The following is a 23,883-nucleotide window of genomic DNA, read 5'->3' as shown; positions in this document are numbered from 1 at the left end:
TTACTAAGCGTCTATCTATAGACGAAACGAGAATCATGAAAGCCATTATATAAATACTTAAGTTAAATAAAGCGTATACAATTTGGTTTCGGCCATTCCTTACTGCCACTTTTTTCTGTATATAAAAAGGGAATTAATTTAAGTAAAAATTAAACCGGGCAGATTATCTGAAATTGAAATCTTAATTTAATGTTCTATCGAAATACTTTAACGACCCTTTAATCTTGACACTTTGCCCTAAGGGCTAAATTAAGTCGGATTGTAACTCATTCAGCGCGCGAATATACATTTTTTATTTTACGATGAAAAGTTTAATTCGGCTCTCGGTTCGGTTGTGTGGACACAGATGGCGCTTAAATTGGTGTGACGACTGTCGGTCGGATTAACGGCTCCGAAGTTTTTCAAGTATGATGATATTATGAATTTAGAAAGTTTCACGGTTTGTTGTCGTATATATTTACAGTAACATATGGCTTCGTCGGGATTTAATTGGCGAAGAATGTTACAAAAACAATACAAAAAAGCGTATTAGTTATTATATGGCATATTATAAAAAGCGGCAGCACGAAATTTCCGAAAACAAATTATATAAGCTTAATTTAACTTCAGTGTTATGGCTTTTATAGCTTCCTTTCCGTAGATAGATGGCACTCGGTACAGTTTTGTTTATAAACTACTTTTTTATGGTTTGTTTTTATTGTCGTTGTTTATTATTTTCGCAAAAAAACAAAGTTTTTTCATTACGTGGGTGTAGATACATCATGGTATTTACGGTTAGACATTTTTCTTGCTAAAAGTAATTTGCTTTACTTGATAGAATAAAAATATATGAGTTAAAAGCTGCTATATCCGGTGATTCAGGTGGGTGTTGCAATAGTTAATTCTTTAAATTTTAGATCTTTGCATTGTAGTTTTATAAAGAGTGTACAATGAATATGCTAGTTTTCTTCATTCAGCTGATTCAAAATGTTTATTTATCAATAAAACTATTTATTTGTTTGAATGGAACGAAGTGAGCCTATATAACACCTCGTTCGCGAAAGAATGTCGAGAGATATATGTGGTCGATGTTCCATCTGGATAGCCTACAGTTTTAGTAACATTTGATGCCCTTAATGATCTTCTGAATTGTATTGTTTTATCCAAATTTCCGTGGCATAACTTGTAAGGACTAGTTTCTCACGTTTTGATTTATTGAAATTCGAATAGCCTACGGCTGAAAACCAGAACTCAGAATCATATTTATAATATTTATCATATCATATTTATATCGGTTATCATTCAAAAGAATAATTGTCATTAATCAATATTCACTTATATTGGCAGATACATTTGTAAACAATTATAACAGGAATATCGTTTTGGAACACTAATGATTTATAAATATTTAGAACTTAAGTTACCTTTATTACTTAAGTACTTACGATTAGAAAACTAATTTGCTTTACTGGTTAGAACGAAAATAACAGTTAAAAGGTGCCATATCTGGTGCCCATGGTGAGTGTTGCAATAGTTGGTTGTTTTAATCCCTGATTTTTGCATTATTCTTTTATAAAGGGTATATATTGAGTTGAAATATGCTGGTTTTCTTCATTCAATTGATTCAAAATTTGACTATTTCTTAAAGATAAAGTTATTTACTCTAATTATTAATCTGTAAGATCACTAATTTTCGAGGGTAGATAATAAAGATTATCATGAAGAGTTGAGTCGCAGGAAAATACATTGTATTATAAAGCTTTAATTTTTAGTAGTTTATACGAAATGCTATGATAGTTCTTGATGATGTGAATAAGATAGTTTACATAGTAACCACACCTGATTTTATATATTTTAATTGGGTAACTATTTAGAATACTTTTTGAGCAGTTGTAATGTTGTAGTTGAACACGATAAGGCGATAAAATATAGAGATGGTTCTATCAAAATCTACGCAATATAATATATAACAGTACATGGATAAATAACAGTGATGTCAGAAAATACGTATTAATTGTTAATCTGTTAACATTCTGTTGTTTGGGTTGTTCTCTATTATTTTGTTGGTACCAAAAGCTATAAGAATTGCGTTCGACCTTCATCGGTAGGATTCCATTTCCTTCGACTTTCTCAAACATTCTTTTTCGAAGTGAGGCTTAGACGAAGTTTTGTAGTATAATCATAATTCATATTGTAGCGACCTTGAGGCATGTCGAATTTTACATAGTGGAATAACGGTCTACAAAATACCCAGAAGTATAATCCCAGATGTTGAACACGGGCGGGGTGCCAGCAGCGCCAACTAAAATCCGATAATGAATAGCTGTAACCCCGAGACGTTTATCTAGGGTGTTATTGAAGGGTATTTCCATTCCTTCAGTACTCGACCATCGTTTGATTTAGATGTGCCACCATCGACTGCCCAAGCCTCGTCACCAGGTAACACCGCTGCCATACCCACCATTTTATCTTTTGTATTTTTATATTTTTATATTACTTCAATAAATAACGGTCACATAATGTAAACACCACTGTTTACCCTAAAATAGCATAATTCATACAACTTACTCAACATCTAAGCACAACTATTCTGGTTGGCAAATCTGTTTAGTTTATTCTTGGAATTTAGAACAAGGAGTCCATATACCACCGTCACCTTTTTCCATCATAGAAAAACTAAAAATAACATTAAGCCATTGACATTAGCCCTCCGATATAAAGACCTAAACGCCTATTTTGCCACAATCTTAAAAAAAACTAGACCAACTGATCTGGGACCTGTTTAGACGGATAAAAATAAATTGTGATAGTCTAAGAAGATGTATGTATAGTATGGAAGTCTTAACAAATTAGATATCCATTGGCACGAACAAATAATCTTCAGTCTCACATTGGGAAATAATGCGAAATGTATCGTGAACAAAGCTTGAAGAAGTGTTTGATGGCATTGGGAAGGAACTGTTCATTATAATCTGCTCAGATCTGGACAAACCGTTAGTTCGATAGTCTCTATGTGAGCACCTGATGCTATGGAAACATGCTTAATTAAAAAATAACTGAATTGATCCAACCAAAATCTCAGAAATCTAACAGTAGAGGTATTATGTTTTACCACAAAGGTGACAAAAGGTTATTAATCAAAATGACATATATACCATTGATAGCGCTTGAAACAATATGCATAAATTTACAATGAAAAAACATGAATCCGAAATTATTTTTTCGCCAACCTATTACATAAAGTTTAATACAATGTACCAAATATCTTACCATCTTGCAATTTCCTCCAAAAGTAAATAATCATCTCAGGACTACAATACCAGATTAAGGTCCTTTTTTTGGGAACGATCTCATTCTACAACCTTTCTTAATAAACGTGGCTTTTGAAAAGCTCTAAAATCGGTTCATGTTTCATTGTTTCTCGGTAATTCGTTTCCTTCAGTCGGCTAACGATAAGGTCCGGCACAGTAAGCAACAAATTAAAAGAATGATCTTGATAACGGCAAAAAGTTTCAAGACCGACGATCCTAGAGAATACGCCGTTCGAAAGTTTTTACAATTTTCGGAGTCGCAAGAAATACACTTATCTGATTCGCCGTCTAGACTCGGAAAGATTGAATTACAGAAAAGGTTTACAGGGGTTTTACTTACCGTTACAATTGTAATAAGGCCCGATTGTTTTTCGTACAGAAATGTTGCGGAGTAACGATATTATGTTGCCGTTGCGGTTTTTCGGGGAAATGTTACTACATTAAGTTAAACGTCGAACAATTTCGTATATTATAGAGGATTGTTGCTCAGTTGTTAATAATGTTAATAATTTTTAACTGTACATAATATATTTACTATAAAGTGATCAAACGAATAAATATTTAAAAACAGAACAAAATGTCTCAAAAGATATTTAATGCCGTAACAGACAGCTGGTCTCGCCCCTGAATACTAAGGTAGTAACTTACCAGTCTCTAAAGTTACGCTAATTAAAGTACCAACGTTGCCAACTTGTGGGGAGTTTCCCAAACTGTGGGTAATGTAAAGTTAATTGCGAATTGGCATTATGCAAGGTTTTTAATAACTTTTCATTATCACATCATCATCTCTTCTTTATTTAGAAATTGAAACTGAAGGCAGAACATCTTTTGAAAAGGCCGCCTGCTAACTTCAAAGAGATAATTTTCATCGTGAATGCTGTTGGGTAAAGTGTTTCGTATTAAAACGCCGAGAGAGAATACTTGTTCCCAAACATAAAAATTGTGATGCCCTTACTGCCGATACTGTCCTTTTTCAACACGTTGGACAGGTGAAAATTTAGTGTCCTTAAAAAAATAAAGCAGAGAACCACAATCGCCTAAATACAGATACTGTAGTGACTTTAATGGTAACAAAACAGGGGATTATGAAAATTTTCTGCAGTGGCAAGTTTAACATTTCGGGCAAAATTCTTGCAAGAAAACATGGACATTACATTACATAACATTACACTTTATTCCATATTATTAGAAGGAAAAATATAAAAATTATTGAGACGGTTGGGACTTGTTATCTTTTATACAAAATTATAATGCAATCTAATTCTAAAGGGTCTTCTACCTTATTCTATATACATGGTATGTATAAAATAATATACAGCTGGCATATAAACAATAATTTTTAATTAATAAGGCCTTGAGCCACTATTTGCTTATAAAACAGTTGCAATTCTTTGAATTCTTCTTCTCTTCTTTTTCTGAACACTTAGTGTGCCTGAAAGGTTTACAATGTTGTATTTGCACCAAAATATTTGCCAATTGTTTCAATGATTTAGATTGAAATAAGTACATTCTCACCTCAGTCATTAATATTAAGTCAGCTTTAACCATAACATTTTAGTTATATTGAGGTGTGGCGATTATTTGAAGGAAATAGTGATATTCTGATGCTCCTCAAGACAAGATTGAACCTGTTTGACTATGTGTATGTAATCTGGCCAGTGATGCCAGCTGAATACCGCGGTATTACTGCCTAAATCATAATGGAACTTTCATATGCTGACCGAGATTACATAACAAATACCTTCGGATTTGGCATATGCGCTTATTGGAATCCCTTTATTTTTGAAACAGAGAATAATTTAAGTTTGGCGTTTGCTTATATGCAGCTTCATTTACTTACTCTTGTTTTATATATACATTATATTTTATGAATTTTATATTGAAAAATTATTGAATAAAAAAAAATTTATATATCTGAACAATTAACATGAACTCCAAGAACCATATACATAACGATTACCATCAACAAAACCAAATTCGTTTAGATCAAATCCAGCCACTATAGTTAAAACCAACCGAAAATGCCACCACTAACATATATATGAAAGCAGTGAAATTGTCCTAAAAATCTCCAAATATGATCAACTATGATCCCTACTGCAATTTTTGCTACTAATCTTATTAGCCTAAAACGAATATATGATCGTATTTTTAAGCTGAAAAATATCTCCAGTCAATACTTACAATACTATTTTTACAATAATTTATTTACCTATACCCTTATATAATAATTAGTTCTTTTTTCCTTGTCTGTCATAAAATTATTAGGCTCACGTTGATAGTTTTATATTTGTCATTATTGTTTTTACCTTTTATCACTTTGCTTTTATATTTTTTTGATACAGGTCTACTTTTATTAGCAAATTTAATTGTTTTATGGTATAACTGTCCATTGTTCTTGCATCCTAACAAAATCATGTCTAATTTTTTCTTCTCCGATTCTCTGAATTTCACATTATTCGATTTTCACTATCAACAAATTCTAGCTACACCTCGTCTATAAAATAAAAATTAAATCAATACTAATTATTACCGGTTACCAGTTACTTTACCGTTATAGTTACTATAATTTTTACTACTATTCCTGATGGGCATGACTCATTAATAAGTTGACTACTGCCAATACAACAAGAATCATTTTCTTCTGTATTGTTGTTATCATTAAATATTGGCATATACTATTATATACAGGCATATACTATAGCATATACAATGCCTATTCGACACTGAAAATGCCTATGACACTGAAAAGGATGTGTTATAGAAAAGCCTAGATAAATTATGTAGCTAATATTCCCACTATGAAGAAAAATGATGCTGTTTGGATTTTATAACTTTTAAAAATTTAATCTTATATTCTGCACTTACCCTTTACACATATTTTGTGTAAAGCGATGTATGTTAAACCACCAAGAATAACACAACAATTTAATTATTATTCCTATATTATTATTAGTGTAACACAAAATCTAAATATTCTACATTTTTGTGTTATTTTCACTTGATGGACGGTATGGATAGACTCGAAAAGTATATGCCGCCATTAGAAAATGAAGACAATATAGTTTATTATTTTTTGTGGTTTTCTATGCAGGATAGTGCGCATGCACCAAATTCGGAGATATTTGTTAAGTAATGTATCCTTGCTGACTGTAGGAAGCGGGCATTCATATGCCTGACCATTTGTATGAGACAATGTAAACGAAGATTAATCGCACCATAACATATCATTTTCACTATAACACATTTTTCGCAGCCTAGCGTTTGCTATAATCAATTATTAATATTTACTTTGTAATATTAATTTAAAGAAGTATTTTAACTTATATGTTAAACTTCATCGAGAATTTTATTTAATTATTAATATCTACAACATATCTACATTTCGTTGGGGTGATTTCGTTTTGGTAACAACCAATATACCTACAGATCTTGTGATATTTCCTGTCTATTTTTCTACAGAGCTAATACTGTCATGGGTCCCCTTGTTACAATAATTATTAAAGGTTTAAGATATATCGCGCTCCTTGTCGATTTTCTTGGGTATAGTAATCTCTAATCTTCCAGCTTATTAAGGTTGGAAATAGAGAGAAATGAAGAATAAAATCTAAGTAGGTAGCTGAATGTCAGGCTTTTTCACTTATCATTGTCATATATATATATATATATATATATATATATATATATATATATATATATATATATATATAAATTTATAGTGAAATCAGATAATTTATGAGAAACGCTTCAATGCACGTAAATGGAAAGGAAGCATCAGGAGAGGCATTTTAATAAAATTTACGCCATAAGCAATTCGGCCAAGCTGTTTATGCCCAACGAGCTCCAATTGCACAATTAAACGTTAACGTGATAAATGGGTAATATCTTTTTATAGCTTGTTAACTATTTATGACAATCTGGCATGGAGGGGCTTTTTATACCGTTCTGGCTTCTTTCGGAAAACGGGCGAATTACTACAGCACAACTATTTTATATCGGTTAAAGGAGTCATCAAAGCCGGACCGGGAAATGTTCATTTTATATTTTACGACACAAAAGGAGGCACTGACTAAATTGTAGTAATGGGATCGTTTAAAAAACAATCATAAAACCACTTACTGCCGTTTTGTACAGGGCCGTTATGTTTTTAAATATTCAAATATTCTGGGTCATTCTACACTGACTAGTATAGTAAGATTTTTTTTATTTTTTGTACTGTTTTTTACTTCATGTTCATTAATATACAGCATCAATATCTACTATGAATAATAGTACTCTATATATAGAAGTTGCCACAAATTTAATTTCTTTCTTGAGTCGTCTTAAATATGTATAGGTAGAGAGTTTTGGGGTTGAACCACACACACTGAATGTAAAAAACATGCATATCACACATCTTTTTAAACGACTCCAAAACAGGAGGTTCTATGTTAGACTGTATATTTTTTTTATGTATGTTCACCAATTTTTAAGTCAATTGTGGATCGATTTTAAAAATTCTTTTTTTATTCACAAGAATGCAGTTCCGAGATAGTTCTATTGGAACCAACTCAGGATCTGATGGTGGAATAATCTGATATTTGAGTATAATGTTATTGCTGAGCTGATGTTACGGGAGACATGATTCCTGACATCCCTGAATCTGACTTGCCTAGCAATATAAATGAATCATGTTGTTGAAAGAAATATTTAATTCACCAATAAAGCCGAGGGAGAAGCATTTGGATAAAATTCCATGTGAACTCTGGCGAAGTCTTTACTTCTGTAATATATAAAAAATCTTATTACGTATAATCTCCCTTAAAGTCGAATTCAATCTGATATCAGATCAAAGCGGTAGATTCTCGTCAGTGTCACATCAAATCAGAGTCATAGAACCAAGTAATCAAATTTGAAACGATAGATTATCATCAAAAATCCCTTTACATAATTGTCACCATTTTTGAAATTTTTATTAACAATATTTGCTGTTCAGAATTCCTATAAATTAGAAGCTTTACCATTTTATTGAAATTGTTTTTATTTGCCTACTCATTTCACGCACTATACTTCCTTCAGGATAATTCAGGCACATCTAAAATCTTTTATTTTGGTTGTTGTTCCATGACCTAATAATAGTATAACTCATTAAAATATATATGTATATACTTATTGTTTAAAGTAATATTATGTTGAATGAATAGAATATATATGTTGTTTAATGCAATATATATGATATAAAGCATTTCGTTTTGTTCATTCGTCTTGTTTTCAGAAAGCCTTTAAACTTAAACTTCAAGAAAAAAGATCAAATTGTAAATTCAATAAAATAACTTAAAAATTATTAGTATTAGTACATTAAAACACAAAGTCTTCTTATATACCTCCAAATAATAACTTTTAATAAATAAAATAATTTAAATAATAAAGTCCAGGTATCCTAAGGATTAGTTATTTTTAGTAAATATATCATTAATTGTATCCTCCATTAATATTTCTACCATGATGTGTATTATGTTCTCAATTGTTTTGTTTTTCGCTGGCCATATTTTATGGCTTCTTCTATAATTCCTAGAAATACTGGTAGGCTCGTTGCTGTCTTCAATCTTCATATTCAAATTTTCTGTTATGTTTCGTTTAAGTCTCTGAGCCTTGGTAACTGAGGTCAGGTACACTCTCTTGTTGCATTTGACCTAATGTTGAATTAGTTAAAGGTTAGTCAGAGCACTAGTCATTTCAACACAGAAAAACACTATTCTTCCGATACTAGCGCTGGAATTAAAAAAGGTGGTGTACGGTAAAACAATAACTAGCTACTAGGAATACAAAATTCATACGACCAAAATATTGTGTTAGGAGGGAAAATTAACAGAGAGCGGCCTAATGATAAAACACGGAAGACAGCATTGTCTCTCAAAACAGGGCTGCAATAAGGTTCTTATTACTAAGATAATGTGGGCATTAAAATTAAATTAAACAAGTGTATAGGCTAGATTATTGAGAAACATATTTTTAAAAGCCCTTTTTTTATTACGATTTAACACAAGGCGTATTTAAGCGAATTATCATACAAGTAAGAACATGTTATACAATTTACATAATTATAAAACAACAAGTTTGTTGAACAATTTATAAAATATAAAAATTATAAAATCCTCTATAAGTATATACCATATTATACTATATTCTTTTAATTGTTTTATGACTATTCTACTAATATGATTCAATATTCCATTTAAACTATAGCATAAACATTGTTACAGATGTGATAAGTTTAAAGGATGTGAAGCTTACAATCGAGCCTCAGATAGTGCAATACAGAAATCATTCGACAATAAAATGCACATACGATCTCGAAGAAGACACACTGTATTCGGTGAAATGGTACAGAGGGCAGTACGAGTTTTACAGGTTCACTCCCAGGGATACTCCAAGTCAAAAAGTTTTCCCGGCATGGGGCATTCATGTGGATGTAAGTAGTATTTTTAATTTTGCTTTTATACATATATTAATTTTTAATGGGAAAATATTGAATAAGTTGTAAAATACATTGACACAACGGTGCTACGTATTGATCAATTAACCTAATCTAAACTTTTTAAACTCTTCTTACCAGTGTAATTACCACATTTTAGGTTATTATATTTAGTGGTGATAACCGTATGCTAGAAACATATTTTGAATAAAGCATAATATTCTGTTCTTTCGCAGCAAATGCTCAACGCCTTATGTACAAAGAAAACTTATCTGTACTTCCAAATGAAACAACATTGTATATGTAATTTTATATTAAAACTTCTCGCAGATGTTAAAAACAGTTTTTCATATATCATCCAAAGATTAAGTGTTTTCTTAAATTATGCACTTTAAACGCACCAAGTTTTCAAGCATCCAGGTTTTTGGTCCTCCTCAATCTGTAATCGATGTTATGATTGAGTATATATTTAGCCTTATTTTCGTAGATTATTTTTATAATATTATTTAAGCTAAAGAATTGTGGTTTTTTTTGCTGTAAAATTCATAGGAACATATCTAACCTCCTTTATTTTCATTCGCAATTGTTTGTTGGATTTGTTTTACAGTCAGACACCTATTCCTCATAGTTTTTACCCAGTGATAAAATTATTGTATTATTCTCAAATGTAGCTACTGTAATTCCATCTGGTTTGTTAGTGTATTTTTATTTAGTAATATGAGTTGTTTATTGTAGATAGAGGGTAGGTTCAAGCATACTAGCTTGGGATTCTCCAGCTTGAATACCTTTAATTTCAGAATATTATTGCTTAATTTTGATAAATCTGTCTCATATATAAGATATTAATATCTCGAGATATTGTTTTGGTAACAGTTTGATTTAGTTTATATATCATGTCTTCGTGCAAAACTATTTCAAGATCTTCTGTTGCGTCTAGTAACACTGAATATATTAATTGTTTTTCCTCCAAGTAAATCAATGTCTACCATTCCATCAATTGTTGAATGTTATACAATTACTTTATTAAGTCTTATTACTGATGTTAAAGTAAATATTTCGGGACAATTGTTAGATAAAGAATCACTTATTTACCAGACTTTTATACCAAAATTAGCTCCTCTAAACTTCAGTACATATTATGTATATATAGTCTATCCAAAGATGTTTTGAACATACGTCATATAAAATATGTGACGTCTAAAGGATGCAATGTTGCCGTATCAACTGTGAGTTTTATTTCAGTTTGGCTTTGACATACAACAATGTTCTAATCTAAATAATATAATTAAACAAAAATACTGTAATCAAATATAATTTATTATAACATTATGATAGATCTAATACATATTAAATCGAAGAACTTGCAACCGCAATTAAGTGCACAGTTATAATAAGTTGTAGGTTAGGCTTGTGTTTGATTATATTACAATTATTAATAAATGTTATGACTAATAAAACTGAATGAATTATTATTCTAGAGTTTATACCTATTTCCATCAACTTTGGTTTTCATAACACAAATTTTATTGTCATCTTGTCATGGTGACCATTGGGTCTATTCTATTATATAGGCCCTATTCTGAAATATCCACATCTCATCTAACTACAAGAATTGAAATAATAAGATCCTATACTTCCTTCATTTTATTATAAGTTTTTAAAAATTGTATTCTGTTCTTGATTAGTCACCCGCTTCGTATGAGAACAGTTTTTTTTCAGTGAATTCGGGATTATATTTTTAATATTTTAAGATATTTCAATGACCGTCTGATTAGAGACGCAATCTCTTCTGTGTGGCTTCGGCATTGTCAATTAGAGTAGTAATAAGCAGCGATTTGAAATATATTAAAAGAAACAAAGTATTAAAGCAGCATTTTTCGGTTTATAACCTCTTATCACACTTGTTTTGAAGAATTTTGCATACGTTTGACAACCGGACGACTTGGACAGGCTAATTTGGTTACACGTTCGAACTTATCAGACAGCACGTTGTCTCTTTTTAACTAGAATAGAATGAGAAGCAAAATATTGTCTGATTCTAAAATTAATTTACAAATTGCAGCAGGCAATATATTAAACATCTTTATGACGTATGTACAAAACTTCTTTCGATGGACTATAAGTAAGGCTTTTCTGGTAAGTTATTTTAATATTCCTGGTGCTTTCTTTGGATTCAGATTTATTGTTATTTTCTTTGTCAATTATTTCGGTGATTGATATGATACTATTTTGAATCATTTATCAGTATTAATAACGGCGTAATTTGTTGAGCTTTTTTAGCTAGATGATGCAAGAACTCGGATTTTGACAAGGGTGGCTTGAGCTAGCCTTTCTATTTTATGTTTACTTAATGTTCATATGCTCTTAGACCCATATTTGTGATCATTAGCGATATCAGTAGGCCAGTAAATAACTTCACCTGTATGAATGGTAGTGTTAGCTCTTGAATAGGCTAGAAATAAAATAATTATTTTAAATCGTCGAGTAGTATATTATAGTGTATATTAAGCTGTTTCACTGTTTATTGTTTATTTGTGTCTATTCTAACTGAATATTTTATATTTTAAGCAACGTTAATTGTATTATTTGAGATCAAATTCTTCAATGTATGTCTCTCTCCCAATAGAAAAAATAATTTAATAAAGAGAAATATTATTTTGGTAAATTTATTTATTGCATGCATATTTATATCGTATCTAAGGAAATACTAGACCCAGTGAATTATAGCCTCTCCATTAATTTATTGCGAAACGCATTTAGAGATTCTTAGTGCTTAAAATTCACTTAACGGAAATCTGTTTGATAATAAACAAACTTCATTCGAGCACTGTAATGTTATAATGAAGTACAAGCTTAATGGTTCTATATTAAAACCTGATTGCTCCATTCTCCACATAAACTCTATATTAAATTGACTTTGAACTAGCTACAAAGTTTTGCCTCGAAAACGACCACTTCTCCTTTACCCCTTCCCAAGTTTTCTCACTGGTTGGCCGCTAAAATAGTTTCCGTTTCACGACCAGATTTATGCGCTAAATTTGGCACCGATTTTTAGCTGTTTATTCTATTGTTAGTCTGTTTTGTGGAGGGTAAGCATAAAACGAGACAATCTTACTATTGTTTCGGTTTTCCATGTTAATTCTGTTTTAAAATTATTAACCGATTATAATTTAAGTGCATAGTAATTAATTTTGTATGCTCAATAAATATAATATATTTTAAAATTATCCAAATAAACTTATATAAAAACCAGTATAACTGCTTGATATTTAGACTGATCGGCTCTGCTTTTTGGCTAACATAATATTTTTAATTTAATCATAATATTTTCAATCTATCATCGAGATGGATGCCGAGGTATTCAGCTGATTCTGCTTGTGCAACAACAAAGGGATGCAAAATTAAGATTAACAGATTTTGAGCTATTAAGCTGTATTTTCCAGCCTTCAGAACATTTGGAAGATTTCGTTAACTGTCACTTGTACTTTTTCTACAATCTTCGGCAGAGATATATTTTTCCATGCAAATGTTCGAAGTACTGTTTATTTTGTTGTTGGGATATCAGCAGTGTAGAGCATATACAAGAGTGGTCTCAAGACTCTACCCTGGAGAAATCCAGCCGAACTAGGTTTAAGTGTTGATAGTGCCCCTTCATGCGGCACTTTTTCGAAAATATATGATACCAGCAGTTGACAATAGTTTTGCTGCTGAAAATTTGTGTATCTTGTAGATTAGTTTCAAATACCATACCCGGTAAAAAGATTGTGATTGAGATGTCCTACCATTGTAGAGCAGTATTTACCATTGTAAGCAATTCTGTTACTTCATTACAATATACGTCGTCCTTATATTTTATTGCTTCCATCATATTTTTTTTTTATCAAAATAATTAGTTTTAAATTTTAAAATCTGTGTAATTATAAAAGCATTACTCGTGAGTCGTTATGCAAATATTTTGAGTATCCATTTAGAATCCTTGATCCTTTAAGATTTCTTACTCATTCTAATATATCGTATCATGGTAAATTAATTTGCAATATTTTATTTTCATCTGCTGTATTTACTAATATATATGAAGTTAAGAAGAAGCTTGAATCGGCCAAAGAACGTATCCTTTTGCGAAATGGTCGTTATTCAAATTACTTAAAGCATTTATGTGCTGGCCATTAAAATTTACCAAATCGCTACGTAATAAGTAGAAGCTGTATATTATATACAGCCTACTGAAAGTTATGTTGTATATACGTCGTCTGAATTTGTGACGTCAAAACGTCACAATGTTGCCGCATTAAGACTGAGTTTTAGTTCAGATTTGCTTTGATATACAAAAAAATCTAATCTAAATAAAATCATTAAACAAAAACTCTGTTATCAATTATAATTTATTATAACATTATAGTAAATCTAAAGCATTATTATTGAAGGACTTAAAATTAAAATTAAGTACACCGTTATAATAGTTTTTAAGTTAGGCGCGTAAGATCTAGGCGCGTTTGTAGTTGTATCACCTGAAGGCCTAATCCACCTAATTAACAATTGTTTATCCAAGTATTAAATTACTTTCATTAGAGAGCATATTTACCGTTTATGCTTAGTTCTTTTGTCCATCGGGACAGTGTTTCCTTGTAAAGACATTTTGATATCACTTTATTTCTCATTCGCTTGTTCTTTTAATACTTCTATACATCTTTATTGATTAATCATTGCATTATCTTTAATGCATTTACCATATCTGCAAAATAGTTACTATTTTAGGGTACAGGTGCGGTTAGATAAAGACAATATCTTCGATGATTTATTTCCGTTCAAATGGAATATAATTATATGCAGAAATACTATTAATTTTTGACGAGCAGATATTATACAATAAACCAGATATTAAACACTAAACCAGATATTATACACTAAACAAAATCACACTATATGAATATAAAAATAAAGAAATGCACGTGGCAGGGTTACCTTCAGATGTTACGAACAGTGGCACGTCTGATCACTCTCAGAGTCGGGAACGGAAAGAACATCGAGGCGTCGCGTCATCCCCTAGCTTCACCACCCGAGGTTGCCACGTCGTACCCTCTGTCAGTACCACTTGTTGCCACCTCACCGTGGGTGCTAACTTCAGGTATGTGCAACGCCTCGAGTAGATCTGTGGGCTGCTGATAATTGCGGGAAAATTCGAAACATCTGACGGTCGCTACACTATTATTTCTCTCCTGACAAATTTTAACCAAATGCTCATGTATGTTCTGAACAATTACGCATATATCTGTGCACATTAACCTTTTACACCCCACAGTAACAATTCCTACATTATCATATATTAATTCAATTCTCACCTTTACTTGTTTCCACTCACATTATCCTATCTTAGAAAATTGCAGCATTGAATCATATCATATTCAGAAAGTTTCATTCAAGTGAATACCCAAGCTGTTAATTTCCAATCTATCTAAAATTTGTTCACAATTCCATTATTAATTTATTCTTCAATGTATCTGATCGAATTCATCCAAACCGATGGTGTTATTAACTATTCGTGTCTCCAGCACGAAGCAATGAATGCAGCTACAATGAATTATTAATAAATATTATTACTAATAAAACCTTCCCCCAGGGGGCTGTGACTGCGAGGTGACAACCAACGTTGACGCGTGGCGGCCATAGTACGGATGTGACGATCCCGGTGCCCCAGTTGTGTGCCGTCTGGTAGCGTCCCCTATGAGTTATATGTTATTTTCTTTCTCATAAACTATGGGTTTACATAATTTTGAGAACAAAATTACGGTACAGGGATTCGGAACCCCAGTACCGGCCAAGGCCGTGAGTGGTCGCGCAGCTCGACCTTTAGTCGTCGATTGTGCAGCACTCCCGGTAGGGGACCAGCTCGGGATGCAGGTAACAACTACTGGCACCCAAAATAGTGGTTTAAATAGGCCCAGGAAACAGAATGAATTACATAATAGGCATACGCAAGATGAATATAACACATTTTATCATATCACCTGAGGGTGATCTACTGACAAGTTTATCGCCATTTATTATACATAGAATATTACTATCAGCGGCGGGAGAAGTACAATCAGTTAAAAACTTAGAAATGGAAAAATACCAGCTGCAGTGTTAAACTTTAGACAGTCAGGGAGAGTGCTGAAACTAAAGAAATTTCACAGTATACAGGTAACAGTTGCCCCACATAATACACCAAATTTCTGCAAATGAGTTATAACGAGCAGGGAGCTATCTATGTGTACAGACGAGGAGATACTGGAAAATTTACCATCACAGAGAGTAACATCGGTAAAGCGCATCGTCTTGAAGAAAAGTGCAGAGATCGTTGCAACCAATAGCTACATCCAAACATTTATAAAAGATCACATCCCTAAAAAAATCAAGGCAGGTTACCTAGGTCTGAAAGTTAGACAATATATCCCAAAACCCATGAGGTGTTATCAATGCCAGAGATTCGGTCACATGTCCATGAATTGTACATATGCTCCTACCTGTCCCTCTTGTGGGAAAAACACACATGGAGAAATGGAATGTTCCCCACCGCCTCACTGTGTTAACTGTGGACAGGAGCACTCCCCAAGATACAGGGAATGCCCTGTATTCAAGGAGGAACTTTTAATACAGAAAGTAAAAGCTAATGAAAAGGTGTCATACTTCGTGACTAGGAATTTAGCTCTAGACGGCAGTTGGGGAATACTCAAATGGATTTTGCCAATGCTATTAAAAAAACGTATGTCACCACCGCGATTCAATGCATCATAGATAAAAAAGAAATAAAGGAAACATCCAAATCGACAACATACACTTCCACACGGGAGGCTTCTTCAATTACGAAGAAATCCTTCACTGAAAACACATCGGTTTCAAAAAGAGGGCTACAGGCACCTCCACATCCACACCGAAAACCTTCCCCAACCCGGGTAGCTTCTGGTGGGGAGTATCCATCCCTTTCCCGCCATCCTCCTACCCTCCATCCCCATTCATCCCGATCTCAGTCCCAGAGAATGGGAGAAGCTCCTTCAAGTCTGCCCAATAATAGTAAAGATAGGCAGACCGTTTCTGAAAATTATCGGAATTCAACGCCTGATTCCTCGCGTAGCTCCACCACCAAGCAAGAGGAACAACAGTGGTCACTCTAAAGACCGTACCAGGTTAAGCTCAAAGCATAGATCAGGCAGTGATATGGAATTAAAATGACCATCATCGTGCAATGGAATATTAATGGCCTTAAAAGAAAACAGGAAGAGCTCCGCCTTGTCATGGGACTTTACAAGCCATCGATTATGCTCGTACAGGAAACTAACTTATCACTAACTTATAACACTATCACAGACTCTTTTCAAGTGCGAGGCTATAAGATAACAGGAAAAGATAGGACAAATAGTGCACGTTCATCTGGAGGCGTAGCTATTTTAATATGCACAGAAATAAACGACTAACATAATAACAGAGTTTGAAGCAGTACTATGTAAAAATACTATGTAAAAATACTGACCTCTCGAACGAATTTCACTGGCAAGAGGGGCCTCCATTATCTCGTTCTTGTTGAAAGTAATTGATTAGAGACGGAATCTGTTCTGTCTGACTTCGGAATTCTCAGAGTAATAGTAACTAGCGATTAGAACATCAGACAGCATTGTGTCTCTATTTAACTAGAATAAAATTAAAAGCAAAATATTGTTTGATTCTAAAACAAATTTACAAACTGCGACAGGCAATATATTAAACTTCTTGATGACGTGTGTACAAAATAACTTTGAATAGACTATACCTAATCAGTCTTCCTGTTTATTTATTTTAATAGTCTTTACTCCATACTGTTTTAATAAGGACAATATATGGCCTTCTTGTTTTCGAGGCGTTTGTTAAATGTATTATTTAGTCAGTTTCGTATACCACGCATGGAAAGTTACACGTTTGAGTTCCACCGTACTTTAGGGCTTAATCAATATTGGCTGAAAAAATATCTTTATAGGTGTGTATAGAACAATGCCATGTAACAATAGGTTGAGTAGGGGCAGCATATCCTAAAAGTTACAGTTTTGTGGTTATTTTGGGTCAGGAGCGCCATTAATTGCAAATGTCTTTTCTTGTAGCATTTTCTGGAGTCGAAAGTCTATGTCAGTAAGTTGCAATCATCCTTAAGGTCATCATAAACTAGACTGTCGCCCAAATTTAGCTGGATCTATGCGACAGGTTCCCCGAAATAAATTTGGATGGCAGACACTCTACTGATTGAGATTAAAATGATTAATATTGTCTCCCCCGTATGTTTATTCAAAAAATTCTCGAAATATTGAAAAGCACCTTCTTAAGCAATACATATTTTCATCTTGGGCGATACAAAAACCAATGAAGTTTCGATGTGAAATTCTTAAATAATGGTAGAGAAGCCATTGTGTTATGAAACAACATTGTGTAGTGTACTAGTACTAGTTTGAAGTTTTTAGAACTGCAGTACGAAACTCCTAATAATCGGCTCTGTAATTAATTCAAAATTTTTAAGGTTTTAATTGAATTAAAACTGATTATTTTTTAATATAATAATGAAATGAGTCAGCCAAGCCAGCTTGTACTTAGATAAAATTGTTTTCTATAAACAATCACATTCGTAAATTGTACGCTCTTGAATAAAACACAACCAATTATAAATATTGATTTTAGTTACAACCATTATCGGCGAAACGATTAGTGTATTGAAACGTAAGTATATTGTGCAGCATATCTTATAAGAAACTACCAGATCACGTAATACTAAAGTAACTACCTGTGAGACTTATATATATTTTCATGTTTTTCGTTGTTGTTCCAGGAGAGCAGTTCAAACTCGACCCAGGTAGTTATTAGGGATATCGATTTCAATCTCTCGGGAAACTTCAGCTGCGAGGTTACCACAGATGTTCCCCATATTGCTACGGGGATTGATACTCAATGGATGATGGTGATTCGTAAGTATTGCTTTTTCAAAAATATTACATTACTGTGTTGGATTTTAGCGTATTACAATATTCATACATATACAATACATATACTCGATGTACCATAACAAAATTCAAGAAATCTAGGTTACTATGTATTATCTAAACGATTGTATCAATATAAAACTTTTGTCAATATATCTAAAATATATTACGATTTTATAGTTGCTAAAATTTAATCGGAAATAAATTCATAGTACTGTATCTATGGTAGAAGCATTAAACCTTAAAAATGATACGAAGGGCAGAAATTGTTACAGTTATAGCTGTTAGCTGGAATATTTCTATTTTACTTAGGGCCTTTCTATTACAGCGCAATAATTAGACATTATTCAAACTGTATTATATATGATACAAGAAGCCAATTTAGATGAAGTTAATTACGAGGGTGAAAGAGGGGGGAGAATGAAAGTATGTTGATATAATATATAATTATAAATAAGTTATAAATCATGTAGGGTTTAGAACAAAACAAATATTTAAAACTATTTTATTTTAAAGAAAACTTGTTTAAAGAGAATTGTTCAAATGACTGCACACAAGACATACAGTGATTGCTTAGAATATCTAGACCAGTGTTATTTGTGCGTGCACATATTTTGCTCATTTTTTAATGAAAAAATCATTTAGTGAGAGAAATCTTTATACATTTTATCAATAAAAATATTTTTATTGATATTGGTTTCAACGCAATACAATCATCGATCCGTTTCGGCAGTTTTTCATTATTCAAAAATCACGTTTAAGCTAATACACGCTCCATCGATTTGAACAAATTTGAACAGAAGGTGCTATGGCTGGTGCGTACGTTAGGTTCGGCTGAACTTCCCATTCAAGCTGCAAAAGTGTATTCTACAGAAATTTTTTACTGTGTGCCTGGGCGTTATCATGTTATAGGATGACTTAGCGTCTGTTATTTGCTATTATAGCTCTTTTTTCAAAATCGTTCTTTAGTGGCTCCTAATACCCTAAACCGTGCTGATTCCACCATATTCACAGCAGAACTTTATCGCCATGAATATTCCGCTTTGCTTTCGATGTAGATGGCTTTCCTGGACTAACTTGATTTTGGTATTGTCGTAATATATCAACTTCTCATTGCCAATCAAAATAAGTCACATAAAAGTGTTCAAATTTATATTTTTAGCTAATTTGTGTAGTAGACGATTTTCCTCTTTTTAGATATTTGCCATCGCTTGCAAACTCTTGAAAAAAATTGGCTACTATGCTGTCTGAAATTTATTTGAGAGTTCGATTTGAGTTCTCGATAAAACCTGCAACTAATTTTCTTCGAGGGCCTCCAGGGCATTTTTTGTCGTCGATATCAAATTGCCATTTTTAAATCCTTTAAATAAAAATTAACAATTGGTATCAGAGCAGTATCAGAATAAGTTTCTCAAAATGTCCAATGGTTTTCTGCGCCGTTAAATTGCAATTTCAAACGTTCCATGATTGGCGTGTTTATACAATGAATTACTTAACTGGCTTTTGGTTTAGAAAGTCTGAGATATTCGAGAACAATTTGAAGTACAATTCTGAAAAAGGAAAACCCAAGTTAGAATCTATCTTTGGATCTGAAAGTCTAGAGAAGTTTCTTTCACTTTGGATGATAACACTTTGAAAGCAAGTTTGACGACAAATTCAACATATTTCAAGACAAGTATTTGCAAGGGCGTTATTTAAAAATATATATTTCAATTTTCAGTAGTGAATGTCTTTTTCAAATACCTTCTAATTTATAAAGTAGATAAAGAGATATTCATCGATATTGTGGCTTTTTCCAAAAACTAGCGCACCTATTATTATATATCAGTATAACAGTCACATTATTTTGAATGATTCATTATCCACCATTCATTTATTTTGGTCCTTCGTCTCTTCTCTTCCTTACTGTCATCTTCGAACATTTTCGGCTAACCAGGATGTGCTTTACTAATCGCTTCGCCACTTCTAAAATGTCAGAAACATCACATAGCATCAAAAGAAAATTAATTCATAGATCCTTTCGGATTTCACTAAATGTGAAAAGTTAAACTTCTTGTAAGTAATGGAATTATCTAAATCAAAGACTTCCTCCGCATTTACCAGCTACTACCTCTTTCGATTACCACTTGTTCCTATTATATATCCACTCCATGAATATGAACATACCGTAAATATAACTAAAATAGTCTTGAATAATGTCTTTTCAAATGGAATTGAATTGAAATGATCGGTCAATTATTTAGTAGGAAAACGTAGTAGGTAACGATACCCATAACACTGAAAAATAATTATTTACGTAATATCTAATTATTTAAAATCTTTAATTTTAAACATTTTATATTTATAGCTAGACTTTATAGAAGTAGTCTTTCAAAATTAATTTAAAATTCTAAAGAGTAACATTGTTGTTTTGAGTATATTTCCTTCTTAAGAGATAAAGGCGCATAGGCTCCTAAATAGAAACGATACTAGAACCATCTTGGCTTCGTCCTTTGAAATACATTTTATCTGTCGTAAAATATTTCACTTCAGACAAAGCTTAAACCGAAGGATCGGTTTGGAATGACTGCCGTTAAGAAAATCTTCAATTAAAAAAACTTATATGTCACGAAAGGGCAGCGGAGGCAAGTTTATCGATCGCTTCTATTTAATAGTTTAGCTTTGTCTTGCGACATAGTTTTTTCAGTCTGAAACTTTCTGTTAACTTTCTAGATACAGTTTTAATAAAACTTCGTCAGAAAAGTTGGGAAAAAGACTGTTATTCGTTTTCATCCCGAGAAAATCGTTTTTCGTAATTTATTAAGATAATAAAAAATAACTTAAGGGTAACTTTCAGAAATATGAGTCGGCCTCAAATATCGTGCTGTTATTTTATCCCTGGCTTTGGAAAAATGTAAATGAGGTAGATAATCTTGCCTTAACTTTTCCAAAAATAAACAATATTTAAGGATCTTTAGGTTTTGATTTTAAATCAATTAAACTAGAATTAACGGACAACTGAAGTATTATTAATAAAATTTACGATTAACTTTGATTGATTTTAACTTTAACACCCTTCTCTCTATTTCCTCTAACTTATTCCTTACCATTTTTTAATAGGCCGTTGGTGTATTTTGAGCTTTCTCGTTGCTTTCCATAATGAATATCATCAGATTTTCCAAGTATTCTTGAATTCCTCGTTTTTTTTTTATTTTCGGTCAATTCTTTTAGCTTTCTTGTTTGTTCTTTACTTGTTCACAATCCTTGCATAGCTTTTTTCTGCCCTTTCCCTGGATTGCACATGATATATTTAGATTTTTCTTGTAGATGTTTCACTGTTAGGAGTCTGGACTTTTTTTGTAAAGTTTATTGTTGCTGCTTCTGCATCAAATTTTGCTTTTAATGGTAAATTTAAAGAGATAATTCTCCATCTAAATAGTAGCTAATTAGTTATATTATTACACAGAGGAGGTGATTATCTTTTAAGATAGCTTTTGTAAAAACTATTATTACTACTGGCGCATGGTCAAAACATGATTCTGCCCGACACGTATTTGTATCAATATTTTTTTGTAACACAATATCTATAGTATTGTATTTTTTGTTTCTATCTAATGGCCGATATGTTGGTTCACCAGTAGAGCTATGCTGTAAGTCTCATATCCTTTACCAGTTCCCTACTCTTTGTTGTTATTAATCTTAATCCCTACACCAAGTACCAGGTGAATCAAAAAGTCATTATCGGTCTATTTACCAGATTTCGCTAGTCTTGTAAGCAATAAAAGTATATAATATTTTGATTTGACACTTATATCATTTTATGCTACTTATATTAAACTTCAAAACTATAAATGCTATATTTTGCGAAAACAACAGATTGTTGATTTTTGAAAATATCATATTTCGTGCTTGATAATGTACATTTGCGGCAAGCATGACTTTTATTATTTAATTAAAAGAAAACAGCTGCTGAATGTCATGGTTTGTTGGTAAAACCCCACGGTGGGCATGCTCTGGCCTTAAAACATATGGGTCGTAGATGCAAAGATTCTTAGGTGGTAATTTTGATCTGTAGGACAAAGACAGAACGTTCTTCATCCGTAGTCCGTGTCCCGTGAACCGAAAAAATTTCAGCCAAAAGTTGTAGGCCGAAACCTGGTGTAACAGTTAATAATAGCATTCGTAAATTGCCCGAAAGATGGCAAAATGTATAGAATCAATGGCCAATACTTTGAATAAATACATTTTTCCATTATTTTTTCTTTATTTATAATTATGAATTATTCTAAAAAAAACCGTATTGACTTTCCGGTACACCTGGCATTTGGCATTGCAATCTCCTCCGGTAATAACTCCTAAATTATGTTTAGGTGGGCATTAAATTGCAGATATTATTATTGGTCAATAGATTTCCTCTATAGCTATACTTGTTGCTTGTAAGTAACTTTTGCTAATCTTTTCTCTCTCATAATGGATTTTGTCTTCACGAATGATTATAGTTTTACCTCCATGTGCTTTATCTCCTGGATTTTTTGTATGATTGGATAGGATATTGAGTTGGATATTTCATATCTGACTTTTATCAACCATTTGAGTATACCTTATATAAAAAATGTTCAAGAATGTTCGTGATTGCAAATACTATCTGAAAATAAAGATAATAAAATAATTTTAAAAAATGAAAACCATTGATCCGCAATAACTTTGTGGGATTTGAAAAATATTTCCACTAAATAAGAAAATTATAAAATTTGTTCTGAACCCCACAAACAGTTTTTTTTACATTGACGTTATTTTTAGAAAGTTTTACTAAAATCCTACACCAAAATTTTTCCAGGGACACAAATGAAGTAAAAGAAATAATGATCAATAATGCTTCGACAGTTGCTTCTTCTTTTAAACATAATATAATATATTTTTAACAAAATATTCTAAAAATCCTTAAAATAATTTAGGTAAACCGTTATTCCCCACTACATATATTTTTTTAAATTTAAAAACAGGGAACACATTAAAAGTAGTTATTTACTATCTATAGTCTATCCATAGAAGTTTTTGTATATGCATCATCTAAATTTATGACGTCTAAATTTCGCAATGTTGCCGAATCAGCTCTGAGTTTCAATTCAGTTTGGATTTGACATACAACAAAATTCTAATCTTAATCGAAGGATTTAAAACTACA

The 23,883-nt window shown here is 32.1% G+C and overlaps 1 protein-coding gene across 1 annotated transcript in view; it reads left to right on the top strand.

Moving 5' to 3' along the window:
• LOC143194089 (uncharacterized) overlaps window positions 1–23,883 on the top strand; it is a 97,430-nt gene that overhangs the window by 31,778 nt on the left and 41,769 nt on the right. The window contains exons 2-3 of the mRNA XM_076400655.1: window positions 9,533–9,741; window positions 18,569–18,704. Of these exons, the coding sequence (XP_076256770.1) occupies window positions 9,533–9,741; window positions 18,569–18,704 (345 nt within the window). The remainder of the gene's footprint in view (window positions 1–9,532; window positions 9,742–18,568; window positions 18,705–23,883) is intronic.

Source organism: Rhynchophorus ferrugineus, unplaced genomic scaffold, assembly GCF_030347505.1.
Source record: "Rhynchophorus ferrugineus isolate W39M unplaced genomic scaffold, kcgeb_rfMv2 rfM3, whole genome shotgun sequence".
NCBI classification, from domain to species: domain Eukaryota; kingdom Metazoa; phylum Arthropoda; class Insecta; order Coleoptera; family Curculionidae; genus Rhynchophorus; species Rhynchophorus ferrugineus.
This window is presented reverse-complemented; position numbering and strand designations above follow the sequence as displayed.